The 19,601-nt window shown below is 34.5% G+C and overlaps 1 protein-coding gene across 6 annotated transcripts; it reads right to left on the bottom strand.

The window, feature by feature from the left end:
- Nucleotides 1-212: 212 nt before the first annotated feature.
- Nucleotides 213-18,634, bottom strand: LOC105052207 (peroxisome biogenesis protein 22). Of its 6 annotated transcripts, none has more exons than XM_029266867.2 (9): nucleotides 18,330-18,634; nucleotides 17,325-17,561; nucleotides 17,192-17,239; nucleotides 12,850-12,906; nucleotides 12,673-12,774; nucleotides 12,335-12,400; nucleotides 9,397-9,498; nucleotides 8,871-8,987; nucleotides 213-507 (listed from the first exon to the last, which is right to left on the bottom strand). In XM_029266867.2, the coding sequence occupies exons 1-8, from the start codon at nucleotides 18,450-18,452 to the stop codon at nucleotides 8,880-8,882; spliced, it is 843 nt and encodes a 280-aa protein (XP_029122700.1). In that variant the 5' UTR covers nucleotides 18,453-18,634; the 3' UTR covers nucleotides 213-507; nucleotides 8,871-8,879. The 6 variants fall into 6 exon arrangements, with proteins under 6 accessions (XP_029122700.1, XP_010931261.1, XP_073108409.1 ...); XM_010932946.3 differs by lacking the exon at nucleotides 213-507 and adding an exon at nucleotides 1,167-1,461; XM_029266866.2 differs by lacking the exon at nucleotides 213-507 and adding an exon at nucleotides 1,167-1,450.
- Nucleotides 18,635-19,601: the final 967 nt, after the last annotated feature.

Here is a 19,601-nt window from a genome sequence, read left to right as displayed (position 1 = left end):
TTTGGTTCCATAAAAACTCGAAGCTTTGAAGGTAGTTTTTCACATTTCTTTCTTCCTCTCTCTTCTTTTAAACCCAATGTCCACTTTATTTTGGTATCAGAGCATGATATTTTCGCATCAATTTGTGGTTCATTTACATTAACTATTAGAACTAAATGTAAAGAGAGTTTTCAATGCAAGAAGAAAAAAGCATAATGCAGCAAACATAGCTACGTAGAACATGGCACTGAAAAATAAAATTTCAAATGCAGTCCACCCGAAATTACTCTGAGAAACATGGTAAGTAGTAGTCAAGCTGATGTCTGGAAATCCTAGCTTGAATACTGCTGCTAATAGGGTCTTAGCAAAACCTGGTTTGAGCCTGAATCGAACTTCTTCAGGAAAGCAAGCCTGAGCCCAAAGCCAACTTGTTAATAACGGCTTTGACCTCCTTAGTACAACCTCAGGGCTTTTTCTCAATCCTCAAAGGCAAGCTTTCATGCAACAGTAAAATCACTCCATCGTGATCTGCATGTCACAAGTTCGAAAAATAAAAACAGTCTCTCCACACACACGATAAGGCTGTGTATATCTAAACACACCCCCCCCCCCCCCCCCCCCCAAAAAAACTACCCACCCACACCCAAAAGACTCATCCACCCTTTTTATTATCAAAATATATGGCAATAGATTTAATATGACCCACACCACCATCCAAAGTGTCTGAAAACAAAATTTTAGAAGGTCTAAAAAGCAATGAACAAGTAGACTAACTTAGATGATCCACCATGCATTCTGCACAAAGCATAACCAATTCATATATGTAGAATGTTGAAGTGGTCCCAAATTAATTGAAGCAAAAAACTGTTTTCACCATATTGCATGAAACACGACTATCAGTAAATTAATGTTCAATGAAATATTAACTAGATAAAGTAAACGAGAAAGGGAAATAATTCTGTGTCATTTGAATTTCTTTGGACAAAAAATCTCTTACAAAAAGTTCCGGTTCCTGCTATGGTGAGGCATCAGTAATCACCACCTACTGGTGTCTCACCATGGCTGGAATTTTTTGTAAGAGATTTTTTGTCCAAAGAAATTCAACCAAATCTGACAAAATCAAACAAACCAAATGATTTATCAAAGATGAAGCAAAAGCAAAAACCTGAATAGATCGCACTGGATCTTACAACAAAGTAATACACACCACGGCATATGATACAGCACAGGTCGGCTCAATGCCTTCATCACATGTAAATTAATGCCCTCAAGGAAAGTCACGTATCGTAGGCCTTGTGCCCTTCTAGTAATTTTGTTGCATATGTTTCTACAATAGAAAAATGAGCTCTTTGAACAAGTTTTAAGCTACAAATTGTAGCTCTCTGCAAACATTCCTCGAAAGGACTGGAGATCAATGGGTTTTAAATCTGCACAAGGAAACCATCAGCCGGATGCAACGTGCTTGAGTCATCTAAAATAATCCTGACAAGAAAAGTCAGGGAAATCAGAACCTCTAAAGCAAGGTGTCATATTAGCTGTTTGGGGTGCAAAAACCAACACAGGATTTAGACGATAGAGCCGTAAGTTAAAAGATTTTGAGCACTTGACATACAAATTTGATAAATAGGAGGGCACCTGCAAGCTTCATCCAGTTGAATGGTGATAAATGGTATATTTTTATATTTATTGAATATATTTTTGATAATTTATGATGTTAACATCTTCTTAAAAATCTTAATTTCATAAATTTATTAATTTTTTTTAAAAATAAATGATTTTGAAAAAAATATAAAATTAGATATATTTATAAAAAAATAGATGTTAATTTAATTGAGCAATTTAAGCATCAAAATGAAGAAAAATTTTTGATAAATTTAATGCATATTTTTTTTTCAATTTTTCAGATGAAAATCGGAGCAAAAATAGAGCTAAAATACCCTAAAAAACAAAGAAAATAGCCTTCGATATACGGTGGACCTGCCGCTCGGTCCACAGAGCCAGGGGGTGGTCCATCGAAAGTGTTATGCAGTCCACAGGCGCGGTCTACGAGCAGTGGAAGCTATTTTGCCCGATCCAACAGCTGAAATTCATCCCGACCCAGATCCGACAGTCAGCATCCATTGCTGGTTTATAAAGAGAGGTTTTTGCGCGATCGGACAGCCAAAAATGAATCCATCATGAGATCCGATGGCTGAGGACGCTCTCGACTGAGAATAAGAGATTCTCAACGCGATCCGACGGTCCAAAACCAATCTCAGGCGCGATCGGACGGCTGTGGTTCGATCCGACTTTGATAAGGATTAAAACAATAGATTTTGGGCAGATCTGGACGGTTCAAGCTCCATCCGACGGCCAGGAATATTCCTAAGAAAATTAATATGATTTCTAAGGATTTTAGAACTCCTTTTCCTATCAAAAAATTATGAAAAATTCATCTATAAATAGGGGGTCTGGGAATAAGCTTTGGGAGTAGAAAAATTGAGTAGAAAGTGTAAAAAAAATAGAGAAAAAATTAAAAAACTTTAGGGATCCAAAAAAAAGGAGAAAAGCCGGTTCGCTCTACGGAGTACGATGAAAGACGGAGAGGTCATCAACCATCTTCCCAACAAGGTTTGGCTGATCAACTTCAGATTCTTGTTACAATTTTATTTTATTTTATTGTTCTTTTTAAATTTTTTGTACTTAAATTTCAATTTCAATTAATACAAAATTTATTTTCTTGCACTTTAAATTTCTGTCTTTTATTTTTCGTAAGTAAATGCTAGAATCTAGTTAGTAGATCTTAGTACCCGATTTATTTTATATTTTTTAAATTTTTATTATTTATTTTTATTGCAAGTAGATGCTAGGATCTAGTTAGTAGATCTTAGTATCTGATTTATTTTTCGCACTTTTAATTTTTGTTTTCCGACTTAAATTACTTTCTCCAAAATTTTATTTTTTTTTGTAAAATCAAAGATTTCAAGTCAAAATCCTGCCTTCTCTGTGGATTCGACCCAACTCACTACTTTCTACATATTTTTAATTTTTATTGAAGTTGAAATTTGATTGATAATTACGGTGTCCTAACGACAGCATCGCGATCGTATCAATTTTTGGCGCCGTTGCCGGGGAAGGCACCAATTTTAATATTTGATTTCTTTGATTTTCTTGTGACTATTGCTTACTAACTTTTTTTTATCTTTTTGCAGAAAAAAATTCAAAAATTCAAAAAAAAAAGATAAAAAGCTTCCAAGTTGGTGAGATCAATCCTAACCCTAGTCTTAACTATTTTTTTTAGTATTAATTACTATTTTTTTTAATTAACCTAAAATTCATCCACATAAACCTAATAAAAATTGCATGACAAGAGTAGAAACTTAATTTTTAGGAGCATTCATCATTGTAGATTTATTTTTGGTGATCGCTGGAGACAAGATAAGCTTTCAAGTTTTATTAGTTTCATGCATCTAATTTAGTTGCATAGACCCCTTGTTTGAAATTGGTTGTGCATATTCATCTCAAATCAATTTAAGGACAACAACCATAACAAGATAAGGTGGGAATTTCATCACCCTCTTTTGGCCCAAAAACAACCAATCAGCATCCCACATTAACCCTAGCCTAACTAAAATCAAGTAGACATTGGCCCCTAGTATTAATCGAGTTTAGTTCTGAGTATTGTGGTCAAGTGTAAAGTAAGTCCGGACTCACTCTTGAAACTGGTGTCTAAGGCTAGAGGTTATAAAGGCTCAGCCTAAGTGGATTTGTAGTTATTTAATTGATTTCATTAGCTTATCTGGCCAATTCAATTAGTGTCTAAGACAAGCAACAGAGGGAATCCCACGATCCCATCTCTTACCTGGCTAGTTGAAGGAAGTGAGAACAAACCCAATTTGTATCTAGACTAGGCCACTCTACATCGAACTGTTAAGTCTAAGAAACCCATAGGTGTCTAAGTTTAATTGTTTGCTAACTTGATTGTAATTAACACTAAACCACAACTAATTCTTCCCACCTTACGTATCTAGGTCTAGGGCTCTTTCTTTTTTCTCTCTCCTTTTTCTCTTAAAAAATAAAATAAAACAAAAATAAAACTTGAATCATACATTAGGGTTTGCACTGGTATATGCAAGGTAGAAGATCTCTCTATCCTGACCTAGTTGAACCCAATCCTGAGATTGAACGGTTGATTCATATTAAACCTGAAAATCAGATGGCTGGAGATCCTAGAGAACCACCTAAGCAGATGAAGAAATATTTTATTTCTTCCATCTATAACCCATTGACTTGTATCCACTTACCTGATATCTCTGCAAGCCACTATGAGATCAAGTCAACCACAATCCAGATGCTTCCGTCTTTCTATGGGAAATGAAGATCCTTACAAGCATCTGGATGAGTTCTTAGAAATTTGTTTCACGGTGAAAATTCAAAATTTTACTGATGATGCACTTAGATTGATCTTATTCCCCTTCTCACTTAAAGACAAAGCCAAGTACTGGCTTGGCACAATAGGAAGACCAATCCAAACTTGGGCTAAAATGCAGCACGAGTTTCTTAAAAAATTCTATCCTATAGGTCGAACCAACATCATGAGGCGAGCCATCATTGGATTTGCTCAGCCTCCAGGAGAACAAATTCATGAATCATGGGAGAGACTTAAGGAACTTCTTAGAAAATGCCCACACCATGGTCTATCTAAATGGCAAATTGTTCAAGATTTTTATGAGAATTTAGATGACTAATACAGGCAAATGATAGATGCATCTTGTGGGGGTGCATTCATGAGTAAAAGTGAGGATGAAGCCTATATTTTATTTGAAACTTTGAGTGAAAATTCAATCAATCATGCTTCATTATCCTCCTACGAAAGATCAATCCCTCACCAAAAGCGGACAAAAATTTTTAAGATCAAGCAAACAGACTCTAGTCCTAAGGCCAATCTGAACCTAATAGTCCAAAGATTAGATAAAGTCGACCTTCTTGCCCAGAAATTTGATCAGTTCCTAGCATTAGGTCAACAATCTCCTGCACAATACACACCACCACCTAATTATCAGAAAATTTGTTCTATCTGTGCTAGCCCGGCCCATCATGTGAACGAATATCCCACGACTGCACAGTTTTCACCTTACATTCAAGAACAAGTTCAAGCTGTCCAAGGTTACTCCAAACCTGTCGATGATCCATTCTCTAACACATATAATTCAGGCTGGAGGAACCATCCTAATTTTTTTTGGAGACCCCAACAGACTCAAGCTCAGACCCAAATTCTTCCTTTGCAAAACTTTCAAAGTAGGCCTTCATACCAGAATTATGCTTACAATAGAGGTCTGCCCAGTCAATCTATCCAGCCATCATATCAAAATCAGCCACCATACCCACCTCCTCAACAGACTAATCTAACTGATGATAGATTAAACCAACTACAACAATTGATCATGACCCAACAACAATCTATCGCTAGGTTAGAAGCACAAATAGGACAATTAGCTGAGTCTACCATGAGGAGAGAACCAGGTCAACTCCCAAGCCAACCAGTACCAAATCCTAGGAACAACCTATCCACTCAACCATCTGGACCTAGTCATCAATCCAATGTCCCATCTAAGAATCCTCAATTTGAAAATGCCAAAGCAATTACTGAACTTAAAAATGATAGGATTTTAAGGACCCATACCAAGATCAGGTGAGAGAAGCTAGTATTGATGCTAGCCCAAATAAAAATTTAGAAAAAGAGATTAGTACTGAGGCTAACCCAATAGAAGAATCTGAGCCCAAAACTGATACTGAGAAGAGAGCGGATGAGTTACCCAAGATATATCCATCAAGAGTCCCATTTTCTTCAGCCTTAAAAAACAATTCTTTCACTTTAGAATTATCATTTTCTTCAGAATTAAAATTATCTTTGATCACACTTGAGAACACATGTTTAAAATCAAAAGACATCCTTTCAGCGCCCATTACTTCAAACTCAACTCCTAACCTAAAAACTCAATTCATGAGCATTTTAGAAAAACAAATATAAGAAATTCTCGATAAACAAGGGTCTGTGAATGGATTTGTGAACTATCTTTCTAAAATTAAGAACAGAGATGTGAACTACTTTCTAAAGATTGGTAATAAAATATTAAAATTTATTTTAGATCATTCTTCTGAGATTGGCAATTCAAAACCGTTGGAGTTTGTCAATCCAATATTTAACACGGGATAGGTGAGAGAATCAACATGGTCTGACTGAAGATGGTAAACTTAGCGCTTATTGGGAGGCAACCTAATTTTTAATTTTTAATTTTTTGTCTTTGCTTTCTTTTGCATTTTATTTAGGATAATCGAGTCTGGCTTTGTGTCTTTTGTAGGGATCTGAAAATAATCTTGGCTAAGTTAGGGGAGAGAATCAGTTTTGAAAAGACTTATGGATCAGGTGATATCTCTCTTTTTTTTTCTCTTTACATGCACCCTTCATTTTTTCTACTCCATTGAGGACAATGTTGATTAAGTTGGGAGGAGAATATAAATTTTTTTTAAGTCCTCAAATAAGTTAGTATTTAGTATTTAAGCATCTGATTACACTTAAGAATCGAATTAAACCAAGTATTTTTAAAAGAAAATTGATGTACAGATCAGAGAGTTTATGAGATATTGAGGGATCAAGTATTAAGAAAACTTAATAAAGAGTTAAGTTTAGAACTTAAATAGTTTTCTTTGAGCATTTCTAAATTTTTCTACCAGCATCAAAGAAGAGTTTATGTCTTATGAGCTTGTGTAAAGTAATTATACATTTCTTCATATATTTAAAAAAAAAAATTCAAGTATTTCATGCTGAGTAACCGGACCTCTTTGCCTAAGCAAGTATTGAGTTTCGCGTCAAAAAGTATAAAGGATAAAGAAGCTTTGTTGTAAAGCTAATTTTAACTCGTAGTCTGTTTGATTCGAGCAAGTAGGTTCGAGGGGTATTTTATACCTAGTGCCCTAAAATCATCTGATTTGAGAGTCATTGATTGAAAACTTGCTACATGGGTCAAACAGAAAGCTTAAGGGGTTAAGATATTCAATAGCAGTACAATATTTTAAATAAAAAATTTATCAATAAATGAAGGATGGAAGTAACAATATACTTGTCCATGTGAAGGTAAATGATTTGAAAATAAAGGTAGCGATAATTTGAAAAAGTTCAGAAAAGATTTAGTGTTCTTAGTTTAACTCTCATATTGACTAGTATTAATATCCCAATGACATACCTTACGCTCTACTGAATATCAATGGTCCTTTAGAAAATTATTTGATGAAATTTGAGATTTTAAGTTAAACAGTACTTGATTCTAAATTCTTTCTTTACTCGAAGACGAGCAAATTTCAAGTTGGGAAGTGTGATAAGTGGTATATTTTTACATTTATTGAAGATATTTTTGATAATTTATGGTGCTAACATCTGCTTAAAAATCATAATTTAATAAATTTATTGAATTTTCTTAAAAAATAAATGATTTTGAAAAAAATATAAAATTAGATATATTTATAAAAAAAATAAATGTTAATTTAATTGAGCAATTTAAGTACCAAAATGAAGAAAAATTTTTAAAAAATTTAATGCATATTTTTTTTAATTTTTTAGATGAAAATCGGAGCCAAAATGGAGCCAAAATACCCTAAAAAATAAAAAAATAGCCTTCAGTGTACGGTGGACCGACCGCTCGGTCCACAGAGCCCGGGCATGGTCCACCGAAAGTGCTATGCGGTCCACAAGCACGGTCTACGGGCAGCGGAAGCTATTTTGCACGGTCCAACGGCTGAAATTCATCCTGACCCAGATCCGACGGTCAGCATCCATTACCGGTTTATAAAGAGAGGTTTTTGTGCGATCGAACGGCCGAAAATGAATCCATCATGAGATCCGACGAATGAGGACCCTCCCGACTAAGAATGAGAGATTATCAACGTGATCTGACGGTCCAGAACCAATCCTAGGTGCGATCGGACGGCTGTAGTTCGATCCGACTTTGATAAGGATTAAAACTATGGATTTTGGGCATATCTAGGCGGTTCAAGCTCCATCCGACGGCCAGGAATATTCCTAAGAGGATTAATATGATTTCTAAGGATTTTAGGACTCCTTTTCCTATCAAAAAATTATGAAAAATTCATCTATAAATAGAAAATCCGGGAATAAGCTTTAGGAGTAGAAAAATTGAGTAGAAAGTGTAAAAAAAATAGAAAAAAAATTAAATAGCTTTAGGGATCCAAAAAAAAAAGAGAAAAGCCGGTTCGCTCTACGGAGTACGATGGAAGACGGAGAGATCATTAACCATCTTCCCGACGAGACTTGGCTGATCAACTTCAAATTCTTGTTACAGTTTTATTTTATTTTATTGTTCTTTTTAAATTTTTTGTACTTGAATTTTAATTTTAATTAATACAAAATTTATTTTCTTGCACTTTAAATTCCTATCTTTTATTTTTCGCAAGTAGATGCTAGGATCTAGTTAGTAGATCTTAGTATCCGATTTATTTTATATTTTTTAAATTTCTGTTATTTATTTTTATTGCAAGTAGATGCTAGGATCTAATTAGTAGATCTTAGTACTCGATTTATTTTTCACACTTTTAATTTTTATTTTCCAACTTAAATTATTTTTTTCAAAATTTTATTTTTTTTTGTAAAATCAAAGATTTCAAGTCAAAATCCTACCTTCTCTGTGGATTCGACCCGACTCACTACTTTCTACATGTTTTTAATTTTTATTGAAATCGAAATTTGATTGATAATCACGGTGTCCTAACGACAGCATCGCGATCGTATCAGTTGGTCAGGATGCAAGGATATATTTTGTAGGCAGTGATGCTTTAAAAGGGCATGAGAAGACGACAGAGATCTATAAGTGGATGGCACAAAATTAATCAAAACTTACACATTATCCTCAAGATGAAACACCAAAGAACTGCTCCAAGCTTGTCGAGGTGAAACCATTTGAAGTTGTACATTCAGGCCGGTTTGGCGAAATATACAGTTCATAGTTGATGAACCTCTAAAATCACAAAAGCAAAGAAAACTTAATATTACCAGCCAATGCAAAAAATACTCAAGTTGCACAAGCACATATTTAAAGGAGCACAAAACAACATAGCCCAATGGTTTGTAGGTGCATCGTGATGGCAGGGATTCTAGTTCCATTCTTCCAGATTTAGTGTCTCATTGACAGTCAAAATTCCAAGTAACTTTTTCTAAACAAGCAGCATAAGTAAATTTATGTAATTGTTTTCATAATTTATACTTGATTTTTCAGAAAGAAGCAAAACTTGTGCCATATTGCACATGTATCCACATAACTAATGAAATTCAATATTTTCATTCAATACTGAACAAGCCTGTGCAGGTATTTGAGAAAGGAACACATCCACACTCTGGAGGCTTAAATTGTTACACGAGTCACTTACAGCCAAGTGCAATATGACCTCAGGATTTGAATCAATATGCCAATCAGATTCTAGTTGTCGCACAAAAGATGAGCGCCCATTCTCAGTGCTGCAAAAGAGAACCTGTGGATCTGACATCTAATTAGCAGCAGCAGATACAACCAAGATTTCAAATAGCAGGTCCATATGAAACCCACATAGTATGAGAGAGCCTTATTAGATATTATGGGAGCATCAAATAATAGCAAATATTTACTTAATAGCAGAAACACACTAAACAGCAATCTGCCAGTATTAGAAACATAAGGGCCACACAGTTCAGGGGTTATAAAACTGATAATGGCTGTTTTGGCCATGATCTGTACGTGGTATCGAAATAAAACTGATCAATACCATCAAGCAGCAACTCTATTAACTGACTTTCAATACATTAGCAATTAACAATCAATAAGAAATAATAAAATGCCAAAGAGACTAAGAAAACAAGAAGTGTCAGAAAATATATAAGAAAAACAGTAGGAAATATATGAATTTTTTTTTAAAAAAATATATCTAGCAATCAACAATACTGTCCTCATGAATATGGCAAGTCCAGTGAGTTGGTTTCATTATGGTTATGCATGTAAAGGTGTTAGACATGAAAATCTTTTTCTTTTTTTTTTTAAATTGCACTAGTGTAGAAAAAGCATATATTGACTTAAATAAAATCCTTTTTTTCTAAATTCTTCACCCATCCCTCCTCTCTCCTGTTTTTTCTTCAATGCTAAAACAAAAGATTGAAAAAAAAAAATACATGTTGCTTAAAAGAACTATTTTAATATACAAAGAATAAGATCTAAGACTTAACAAGTTTTAAAGCAGCAAACAGCTTGAATTGATGGAATACAGACCAGGGTACATCCACAATCAGCAGACTGGGTTACCAGTTATGGGCATCTACAGTCCAGTCTTTCCCATGAACCAGCAAGGAAAGTACAGGGAAACAACACAAATATTGCCCAATTTTTTGGTCCATGCTATTACCCTTTTATCATTTTCAAACTAACTTAACTTAAAGAGAAAATTAGTAAGACTAAAGAATAAAACATGAGGAAATTAATATAAATGTAACAAGAACTTATATAGAATAAGATTATGCACTGTTGGGCTAGAAGCCTGGAGTGACTCAATGGAATAAATAAAAATTTTAGGCTGCTTGTATTCGAAAGTGGCACAAGGAATTAAAACAAGGGAATGCGCATGTATTCACTTCAACAACATGCTTGACGCTATAATTTAGCTGCAATAACATCAGCAGCAGCCTTGATGGAGAAAAAAGGATTCATGAAGCCAAGCTACTAAATGGATGAGAAAACACTACGTGATTATGGTTATGATATGACTCAAACAACTTTTAAGTACAGACTCTGCCTTCAATGGTCATATGGCAACGATCCAGTACTAGTATAGATAATAAATCTTCAACAATGACCACCTAACTCTAACATCTTGATAGGCTGAGAGCCCGCAACAAGGTGAGTGGTCTTCTATGGCAAACAAATGGTGACTGGTTTTCAGTCACAACAACAACAGGTGCTCTTCAGCAACAGATGTTAGGCAGCAGGAACCCACAAACATGAGAGGCAACTACAAACTCCAGGTTTTTACCCCTCCTTTCCTCTCCCCTGCGGACTCTCTTTCCCCTCTTCCACTTCTTCCCACTGCCATCATATGCCTTTCCCACCTTCCTCTGCAGCTCCCTGGCTGCTCACATACCATGATCATTATTTTGTACCTCAGAAAAGCACAGACATATTCCCTGGTACAATTTCTAGCAGTTGCAAGGTTGAAGCATATTATAGGTGCCTTATTTAAAGTCAGATCACTCCATGTTATTCTTCCTATTCCCTCGACTTATGGTTTCATATGATGTGAAGCATTTATATAGTTAAAGCAAAGAAGTAAATGCTCAGCGTCTATACATGTGGATTCAAGATATATATCCGAATCTCTTTAAATTGGTAACAAGTTCTGGAATTACAAGATGCTAAGTTGGTCAGGTAATTTTAAATTAAGGGATCAAATCCAAGATTTTCCTTGGCTCAAATCAAGATCTTTGTAGAATCAGGTTAAAACTGTATTTGATGCAAATATTGATGGCATTGACATGTTAAAATCTTCAGCAATGCAAAGAAAGATTTAATAAAGGATCTAAGCATTGCTCTGGTCCCTAACAGCCATATCAATTGCACCAATCGGAACCTATACCACAATGCCCCCCATGCTGTACCATTGCAACACATGGTATTTCGCGTCCATCTTGCTATGCTGGCACCAAGAAGTGTACCATATACCAATAAGATGTTTACCATATCGGTCCATACCATACACGTAAGGTACATGTACACTTGTTACCGATACTGGAAACCTTGGAAACAATGTTAGTTTTCTAAAAGTGTAATTTCATCCATCTAAATGCATATGTTAACTTTTAGAACAACGAATTCTGTGATCTGCATCAACTACGAGCATGCAAACTTACATTTACGTGCATGATATATACAAGGCAACAACTATGGTGTTGCTCAAGTATACTAAATATTTATGCTATAGCAACAGAAGACTACTCAGCAACCTCACTCTTGATATGTTTTTTAAATCAAACTTAAGAAGAATATGTATGACTCTAGAAATAACTGCATGCTAAAAGAGAAGATATGCCAGCTTTGGATATAAATGCACAAGATAGATCAACACCTAAAAGAAGGTAACAAGACATATTCCATAAGACAATCCAATCATAACATTTAGCCATTTATAAAGATGATACAAAGAGCTATAACTAAAAAGATAAAATAGTGCATTAAAAGAATCATAATATAGAAGAAACTAATACGCCCATAATTCCACTTCAATAAAAAAAATTAAAAAAAAAAAGAGTTTCTATTAGCAACACCATTAACTAGAAAAGATATCGTACCTTATCACTCATCAGACCACCAGACATGAATACTCCAGCATCCTTCAAAGCTGACAGTACCCTTTCCTGCACCATTGTATCATGTGAAGAACAAAACCAACATTTTTACTGGTAGGCATTTATGGTTATTTTACAAAGTCTAATGTGCATGACCAAAAGGGTAGCATATAATTTTCAATGACAACTATAACTTCTTAAATTATTCCATTCATACTTAGGGCACACATCTAGAAGCACTAAAATTTGCAAAAAGAATATTGTTCTGCACAAAATGAAGAATTTTTATAAACATATTTTGAATCTTTAAATATAGAAGAATGTAAATAAAATGCACACACCTCACTTTCATCATCAAGAATCCTTTCCATGAGATAAAGATCACAGTATTTTGTGATCTCTAACAGTACTTCTAGCACAGAAGACCTAACAGTTGCATGCTTCTGTCCACAAGGAAACATCATTAATTTTTTTTCAATCTATGATGAAATAGAAACAAACAGTTGTTCCTTAACCACCTGGAGTTCCTCTGGACTAGTCTCCTCAAGAATTACACCCAGCAAGCGGCATGTGACCTAACATCAACAAATTCTGAGAGCTGAGAAGATGATGATATCCCATATATACTAATTTTACCAATGATACAAACTCCATTCATCAAACTTAAGCTAATTGAAAATTCAGTGATCCTTATGTTAGTTTTTGGTCAGACTACTACTAAAAATAGTGAGCTCCAAAAATGACAAATAAAGAAATCAAATGCACATTATATTTCTAACTATTTGGAGAAGGTATAGGGCTGCAGACAACTCTAGAAGTGATCAAGCAAACAAGGTTATTGAGGAAATATTAGGTTGCCTTATAGTAAAAAGAGAAACTGAATCTCTGACACATAATACTGTAAGAACTTTCCAAGTTGCACCATAAAGCTAAAAAGAGAGATTTTCCAATAGCTAAAATAATTCAGATGCCATTGTTGGTGTCATCAAGAAATCTGTGACATGGCCAAGACTGATACATGAACCATCTATTTGTTGCTAATAAAAAGATAGGTACCATAGTGGAATTATGAGGATCAATAAAGAAAAATTACCTTTTAACACGACCAGCTTTGTCTATGAGTTGGAAATTAATAAAGCTTAAAGAACTATCAGATATTTATGCATCAAATGCATTCCATAGCATCAAATTGTAGTGGACATGGTTCAATATAGTGCAATCAGAATCATTCTCTACATAAAAGGTAAAAGAATGGATTCTCATTCTTAGATGACAATCCAATTTTCAGAACCTTTACCTTCTCTCCAATTAGAGGAAAAAAATGCATGTCATATTACATTTCAAACTTCATGATCATATTAACCCTACTTGCAAAGCAACTGAACTGTGTCCAAGGATTATAACTTCGATTTGAACAATGAATGACGCAAATGTGAAATGTCTTTAACACAATGCAAAAGAAAAAACAAGAAACATAAAATGACAATATAACTGTAAGAGATCCATGTGTTACTGTTGAATCTTGGGAATTTGTCTCATTGGGAAAAAGGCAATCTAATTGCCTACATGATTAAAAAATTCTAACTCCTGGTCCATTTTGACTTTTATAAATCATTTTTGTCACATAGCTAAATTGTCTCACTTATTCTTGTGACACCTATATTACCATAAGCATAACTATAGTCATCAAGCCTTATTCCCAGCATTTGCTTTATGAATCTTTATTTGCCAAAGATTCCTGTTAAGGGCAAATTCCGGCATTAAACCAAGGTTTTCTTTAATGCATCTAATATTTGGATTTGTTGGATAGTCTAATCTTCCTTTCAGAACTAGCCCTCAAACTAACATCAATTTTCCACCTTTTCCATCTGAGCTTTGGGCTTAGACTGGCAATGTTCTGTTCATAGCTAGAAGAACAAATAATTGCAACCCAGGTTAGCAACCCTGCTTCCCAATATTTGATGATCTGTGGTGATTAAAGCCTCATTGGTAATGCCCAAAAAGCTCCAATTGGCCTAATAATAATGTTAATCATCCTTCCAGTGCATGGGAATCAAAATTTTGTACCGTAAGATGGAAATGAAAAGCACGAGGGTTAATATTGCATAATCAGAAGCCTGATCAATGTTTAAAAGTAGAATCAGAGTGGTATTATCTGTCCTCACATTTTTAATACCAACAGGGAGCCATAATTGGTGTAGATCGAGTTGATACTAAGAAGTTTGTTTCCTTTTAGCATAGAATTTCTACAACTAGTTTTTCTTTTTACTACCATAAGGATTTATTTTTCCAAAGTAGCTTTAAACCATTGAATTGTGTATCTGCATATTTAATTTGGTATGATCAACTATCGATTGTCAAAGGGAATTTAGAATTAGCAGATAGATAATTATTACAAGTTGAACAAGTAGTTTGGAATGTATGTATCAAATTGTAAGGGCACTGAGTTCCTTCTTATACCTCTCACCAATTGCATGGAATATTATGTAATTTCAATGCTGATACTTTAACAAGGCCATGATTCTTGTTTCTTCAAATTGTTTATATATAGTTGTTCCAGTGAAAGGAATAAAGTGGCCTTAGGAAAATGACTAGATAAGGAAGCTAGAGGTGAAAGTGAACTGGATAATATTCATTCAAATCCGTTTTTGTATCCGAATCTATCCGGATATAGATACAAATTTAAGCATCTGACTAATATCCATATCCGTATCTATATCTATAAAAAAAAATGGATATAGATATAGACAGACAACTATCCGATCTGTATCCAAATATTCGATTTTATTTATAATCCTATTTAAATTTATATATCACTCGAGAACTTTTACATAAAATATATAACCACATTAACATACTACTAATTTTATTTAATATCCACTTAGTAATATCTTTGATTATGTGCTCATAAGATTTAATTATCCTACTTATATCTGCATTTGTATCCATACTTCAAGTATTCAATTTGTATCCGTATCCACTTAAAACAATTATGAATATAATTTTTTGCATCCAACTAATATCCGTATCCATATTCGTCAAATAAAACAAATATAGATATGGACATACTGATATCTGATCCATTTTCAGCCATAAAGGAAGCAAGTACATGGCATGTCAACATGTTTGGCATCCAAATGTAATCCCTTAAGGCTTGGATAGCAAATTAGCTGAGATGAGTTCAGCATGAGCAACCTCAGATGTATTTCTAACAAGCCTAACTTTAGGATTGTGCAGCAAAATTGTGTACTTAAAATTCTGTTGTTGCATTCAAGAAAAGAAAATCCATTTTAACTGTCATGCAGATAACAAATTGACGGACCACAATTACCATTTGAACCATTGGAACCAAATTGAGTTCAATTTTGCAAGACCCAGACCCAAAATATTAGAACAACAAAGTTTGGTCTGAAATTGCCAATAGGTAAAGGGTTTAATCAGAGCCAAGTTGGGTGGATTTCTGTTTGAATACAAATTGCCCTAATAGCTTCACAAGATGATTTTTCATTTAAGGTACAAGACTAGAGAAAAACAATCTTGAAGTTCCATTGCACCTAGGGATTAACTCAAATGTACTGTTATGCCTGACGCTGCAAATAATACATCTAGACAAAATTAGGATACTTGATTTAGAATCAAAGAAGCAAACATGGGTATCCAATATAAGAATTAGAGAGGTTATTAGTAATGGTCAAGCTAAAATAACCCTGGTCAGATTCATTACAAATAGGAATTTCCGTGGTCATCATTCAAGTCTTTATGCATTAGCAGATTGGATGCAGTTATTATTGGAGAACAAATGCTCCTGCATAAGGAAATTAAATCCTATATGCTAGCAAAATGACTAATGGATATCAATGGATGACAATGTTGGTCTAATTGTAGATCATCATCCTTCAGAAACAAATGTTATTGTATAATAGAACAATTCTTTCTTTAAATGTAGCTTAAAAACCTTTGTTTAGCTCTTTGAATTTCTTTTGAGCAAAATACTGGTAACATGCCACCAATAGGGTTGAACTGTAGACCTCCTCCAAGGGCAAGGCCTTAGGAGAGGGGTGCCAACAAGCTGCGCTGATAGTTATTGGATTAGCTCTTATAATTAAGAAATAGACATTATGATTTCTTAATTTCTTTGTGTTGAACCTACTACTTACACCACCAACAACTAGCTTGATTTCTTTCTCTCATGCATGTGAGACCTTACCTTCATTTTAAAATCTTAAAAGAAACACAGCCCCGTAAATACAGAATGTTTACATGTAAAGGGAGAGCATGGTCAAACTGTGCCGGTAAACTAGTTGTTTGCTTAATAGTCAATTTTTTTTCTCAAAAACCTTCAAAAATCAACAGAAAGTCGAAACCCTGTATTTGCATAAAGTAAATCTTGGATCAATGGTCGTTTTCATATACAGTGTGCTTAGACTCAATCTGTCAAGATCAAACTCAAAGTCATCTGTATAGATTTAGCCAATTTACGAACATCGATTAGAAAATGGCAAAGAAAGATACATAATGAAAACCTTATGTCTTCTGCATATGACAAAAGAATGCTGCCAATGATTATAATAGATAGATAATAATCCTTAAATCTCATTGCAAACACAATTTTATGTAGACCTTCTAACATGACACTAAAGCAAGCTTCATTTGACAAAATAAAAGGACCCCGATCAAGATCTTAGTAATTCTGAGAAATGTCATTAATTAAATGGTACATATGTAGGTCTTAATTTTGAATTTTTGGGTCAGCACGTGGATGTGTTTTCACATGCATGTGATTTTATTAGGTGAGAGAGAGAGAAGAGAGAGAGAGAGAGAGAGAGAGAGATGGGGCTGAGAGAAAAAAAATTAAATTACCTTCCTTCCCTCACCTAGTTTTTGCCTTACTGATTGACTGAGGGTCGGCTGCAAAATGGAGGAGGAAGAACCCATTTCTAAGTCGATCAATTTAAGTGTTATAGTTTTAAGGAGAAAAAGTGAACAATAGTACCTTCGTTGGCTGGAAAAATTCACCAACTACATCTTTCACTTTTAAGTCCCCAGAAGATGTACAAACTTCAGAAGATTGCACCATCATGTTCGTACGTGAGCTTGCATTAGCATGAGCAGGCAATGGTCCTGGCCATTTGCGTCGCCTTCTTTGATGGTTGGAAGGAGATCTCAAAAGCTTCCAAGCAAAGACAATTGCAATGACAAGAGCAGCAAGAGTCCTGGTAGAACAAAACTTCTGAGACAAGTAATGAACAACAAATAATTACACTCTTCCAACTAATTAACCTTCCCCGGACAATAACATTAGTTCAATGAGAGACATGTTTATGTGCAACACAATGAGCAAATCGGTCTTTTTCTGTGGTAAAACTAATTCAGCACACATTTGAAAAATATCAATATATCTGAAATTCACAAAAAAAAAAAAAGGCATTTTGCATTTCTTCAATCCCAAACAGAGATCAAACAGAGCATTATACCTACCAAATGCTCGTACAATCATTAAAGAAAAATTTAGAACAAATCCATCAAAATTAACCACTCTCCTCATTACTTCATCCGAGTCATGAAGACATAAACATAATAATTTAACTAACATGTTACACAATCTTTCTAATAAATACAAAGCGTAGAAGTCGCGTAGAAGTCCATGGAAAAAAGTCAACCGCCGCCTATCAAGAACACATATTCCATGTATCATTTGATATAATATGCTAAACCAAGGCATCTCCATCTTTACCAATCATCTCCAGTCTGGACGCCTAACATTATCCGCAGCTATCATCAACAAGAAAGTCAGGTCAAGAGCATCTAGTTTCAAGAAACAGTCATAATTCAAGCACAAATCATAAATAATCAATGAGTCCAATCCACAATCCCCAAGCAAAGGAATAACAAGCTTCCCAAGCAATCAAACAAGAACACACCCGACTACGGAGATCATACCGACCCAAGAACGCAAATTGGAAAAAAAAAAAAGAGGGACACATCAGGGACCAAGAACCTGGCGATCAATATGGAAGGGGAGGCGTTCGGACACCTCGGCGAGCGATTCCACGAACCTCTGAATCAGATCGACGAGCTCGTCCCTTCTCGAGTCCACCACGGGGGCAGTCGACGCCGCCATGGTGGAAGGCGGAGGCACCGCCGCTGTCGCCACCGTGTCAAATGGACCCAGGGAACGACGAATCGGGCATGTCAGGCTGGGGATTTCGCCAAGCGGCAAACCCCAGAAACGGGAAGCGAGAGAGAGAGAGAGAGGGTAGCACGGGAGGACGGGAGGCAGGGTCTGGGAACGAGTCAAAGAAGCGGACAGGGATGGTAAAATTAATCCCACCCGATGGATATATATTTTATTTGAATCCGATCAAACTAAAAAAATAAAATTTAACTGAATTTAAATATAAATTTAAATAAAATTTAAAAATTATAATACAGATATGGATAGAATATAGATAGTACTATTTTCTATCCGAATTCGAACCGAACCTATGAACATGGATAATATCCAAACCCATATTCAAATATATATATATATATACACATATATATATATATACATATCCAAATATATACATATATATATATATATATATATATATATATATATATATATATATATATATATATATATACATATATATACATATATATATATATATATATACATATATATATATACATACATATATATATATATACCTATATATACATATATACACACACATATACACATATATATATATATATATATATATGATCTCTCTCTCTTTATATATATATATATATAATTATATATATGTATGTATGTATATGTATGCATGCATATATGTATACATGTATGTGTGTTAGAAGTGTGTATGTGCGTATGTATGTATGTATATATATATAATTGGTAATTCTATTTTTGATTGATAATATGCATAAAATTATTTTACTTTTTTTTTGGATATAAAATGGATGGGTATGGATTGGGTATGGGGTGAGTATGGATTGGGTATGGGAAAATGGGTTATCCACGGATATCCCTGAACCCGTTGAGTATGGGGATGGGTATCTCTTTTTTTATCCGATTGGGTATCGGATAGGGTTTGGATATAGGATATTAAGTTCGGATTTGAAGATGGATAGTATACTATCCGATCCAAATTCTACCCATTATCATCCTTAGAAGCGAACACGTGAGAAAGCCCACCGCAAGATTCTTGGTGCATGTAAAGAGGAACAGGACAAAACAACCATTTTAAAAACAAAACAACCTAAGCCGTGTATATCC

The sequence above is a fragment of the Elaeis guineensis genome, chromosome 2 (genome assembly GCF_000442705.2).
Source record: "Elaeis guineensis isolate ETL-2024a chromosome 2, EG11, whole genome shotgun sequence".
Classification (NCBI taxonomy): domain Eukaryota; kingdom Viridiplantae; phylum Streptophyta; class Magnoliopsida; order Arecales; family Arecaceae; genus Elaeis; species Elaeis guineensis.
The sequence above is the reverse complement of the archived record's forward strand: the minus strand, read 5'-3'. Positions and strand labels throughout refer to the sequence as shown.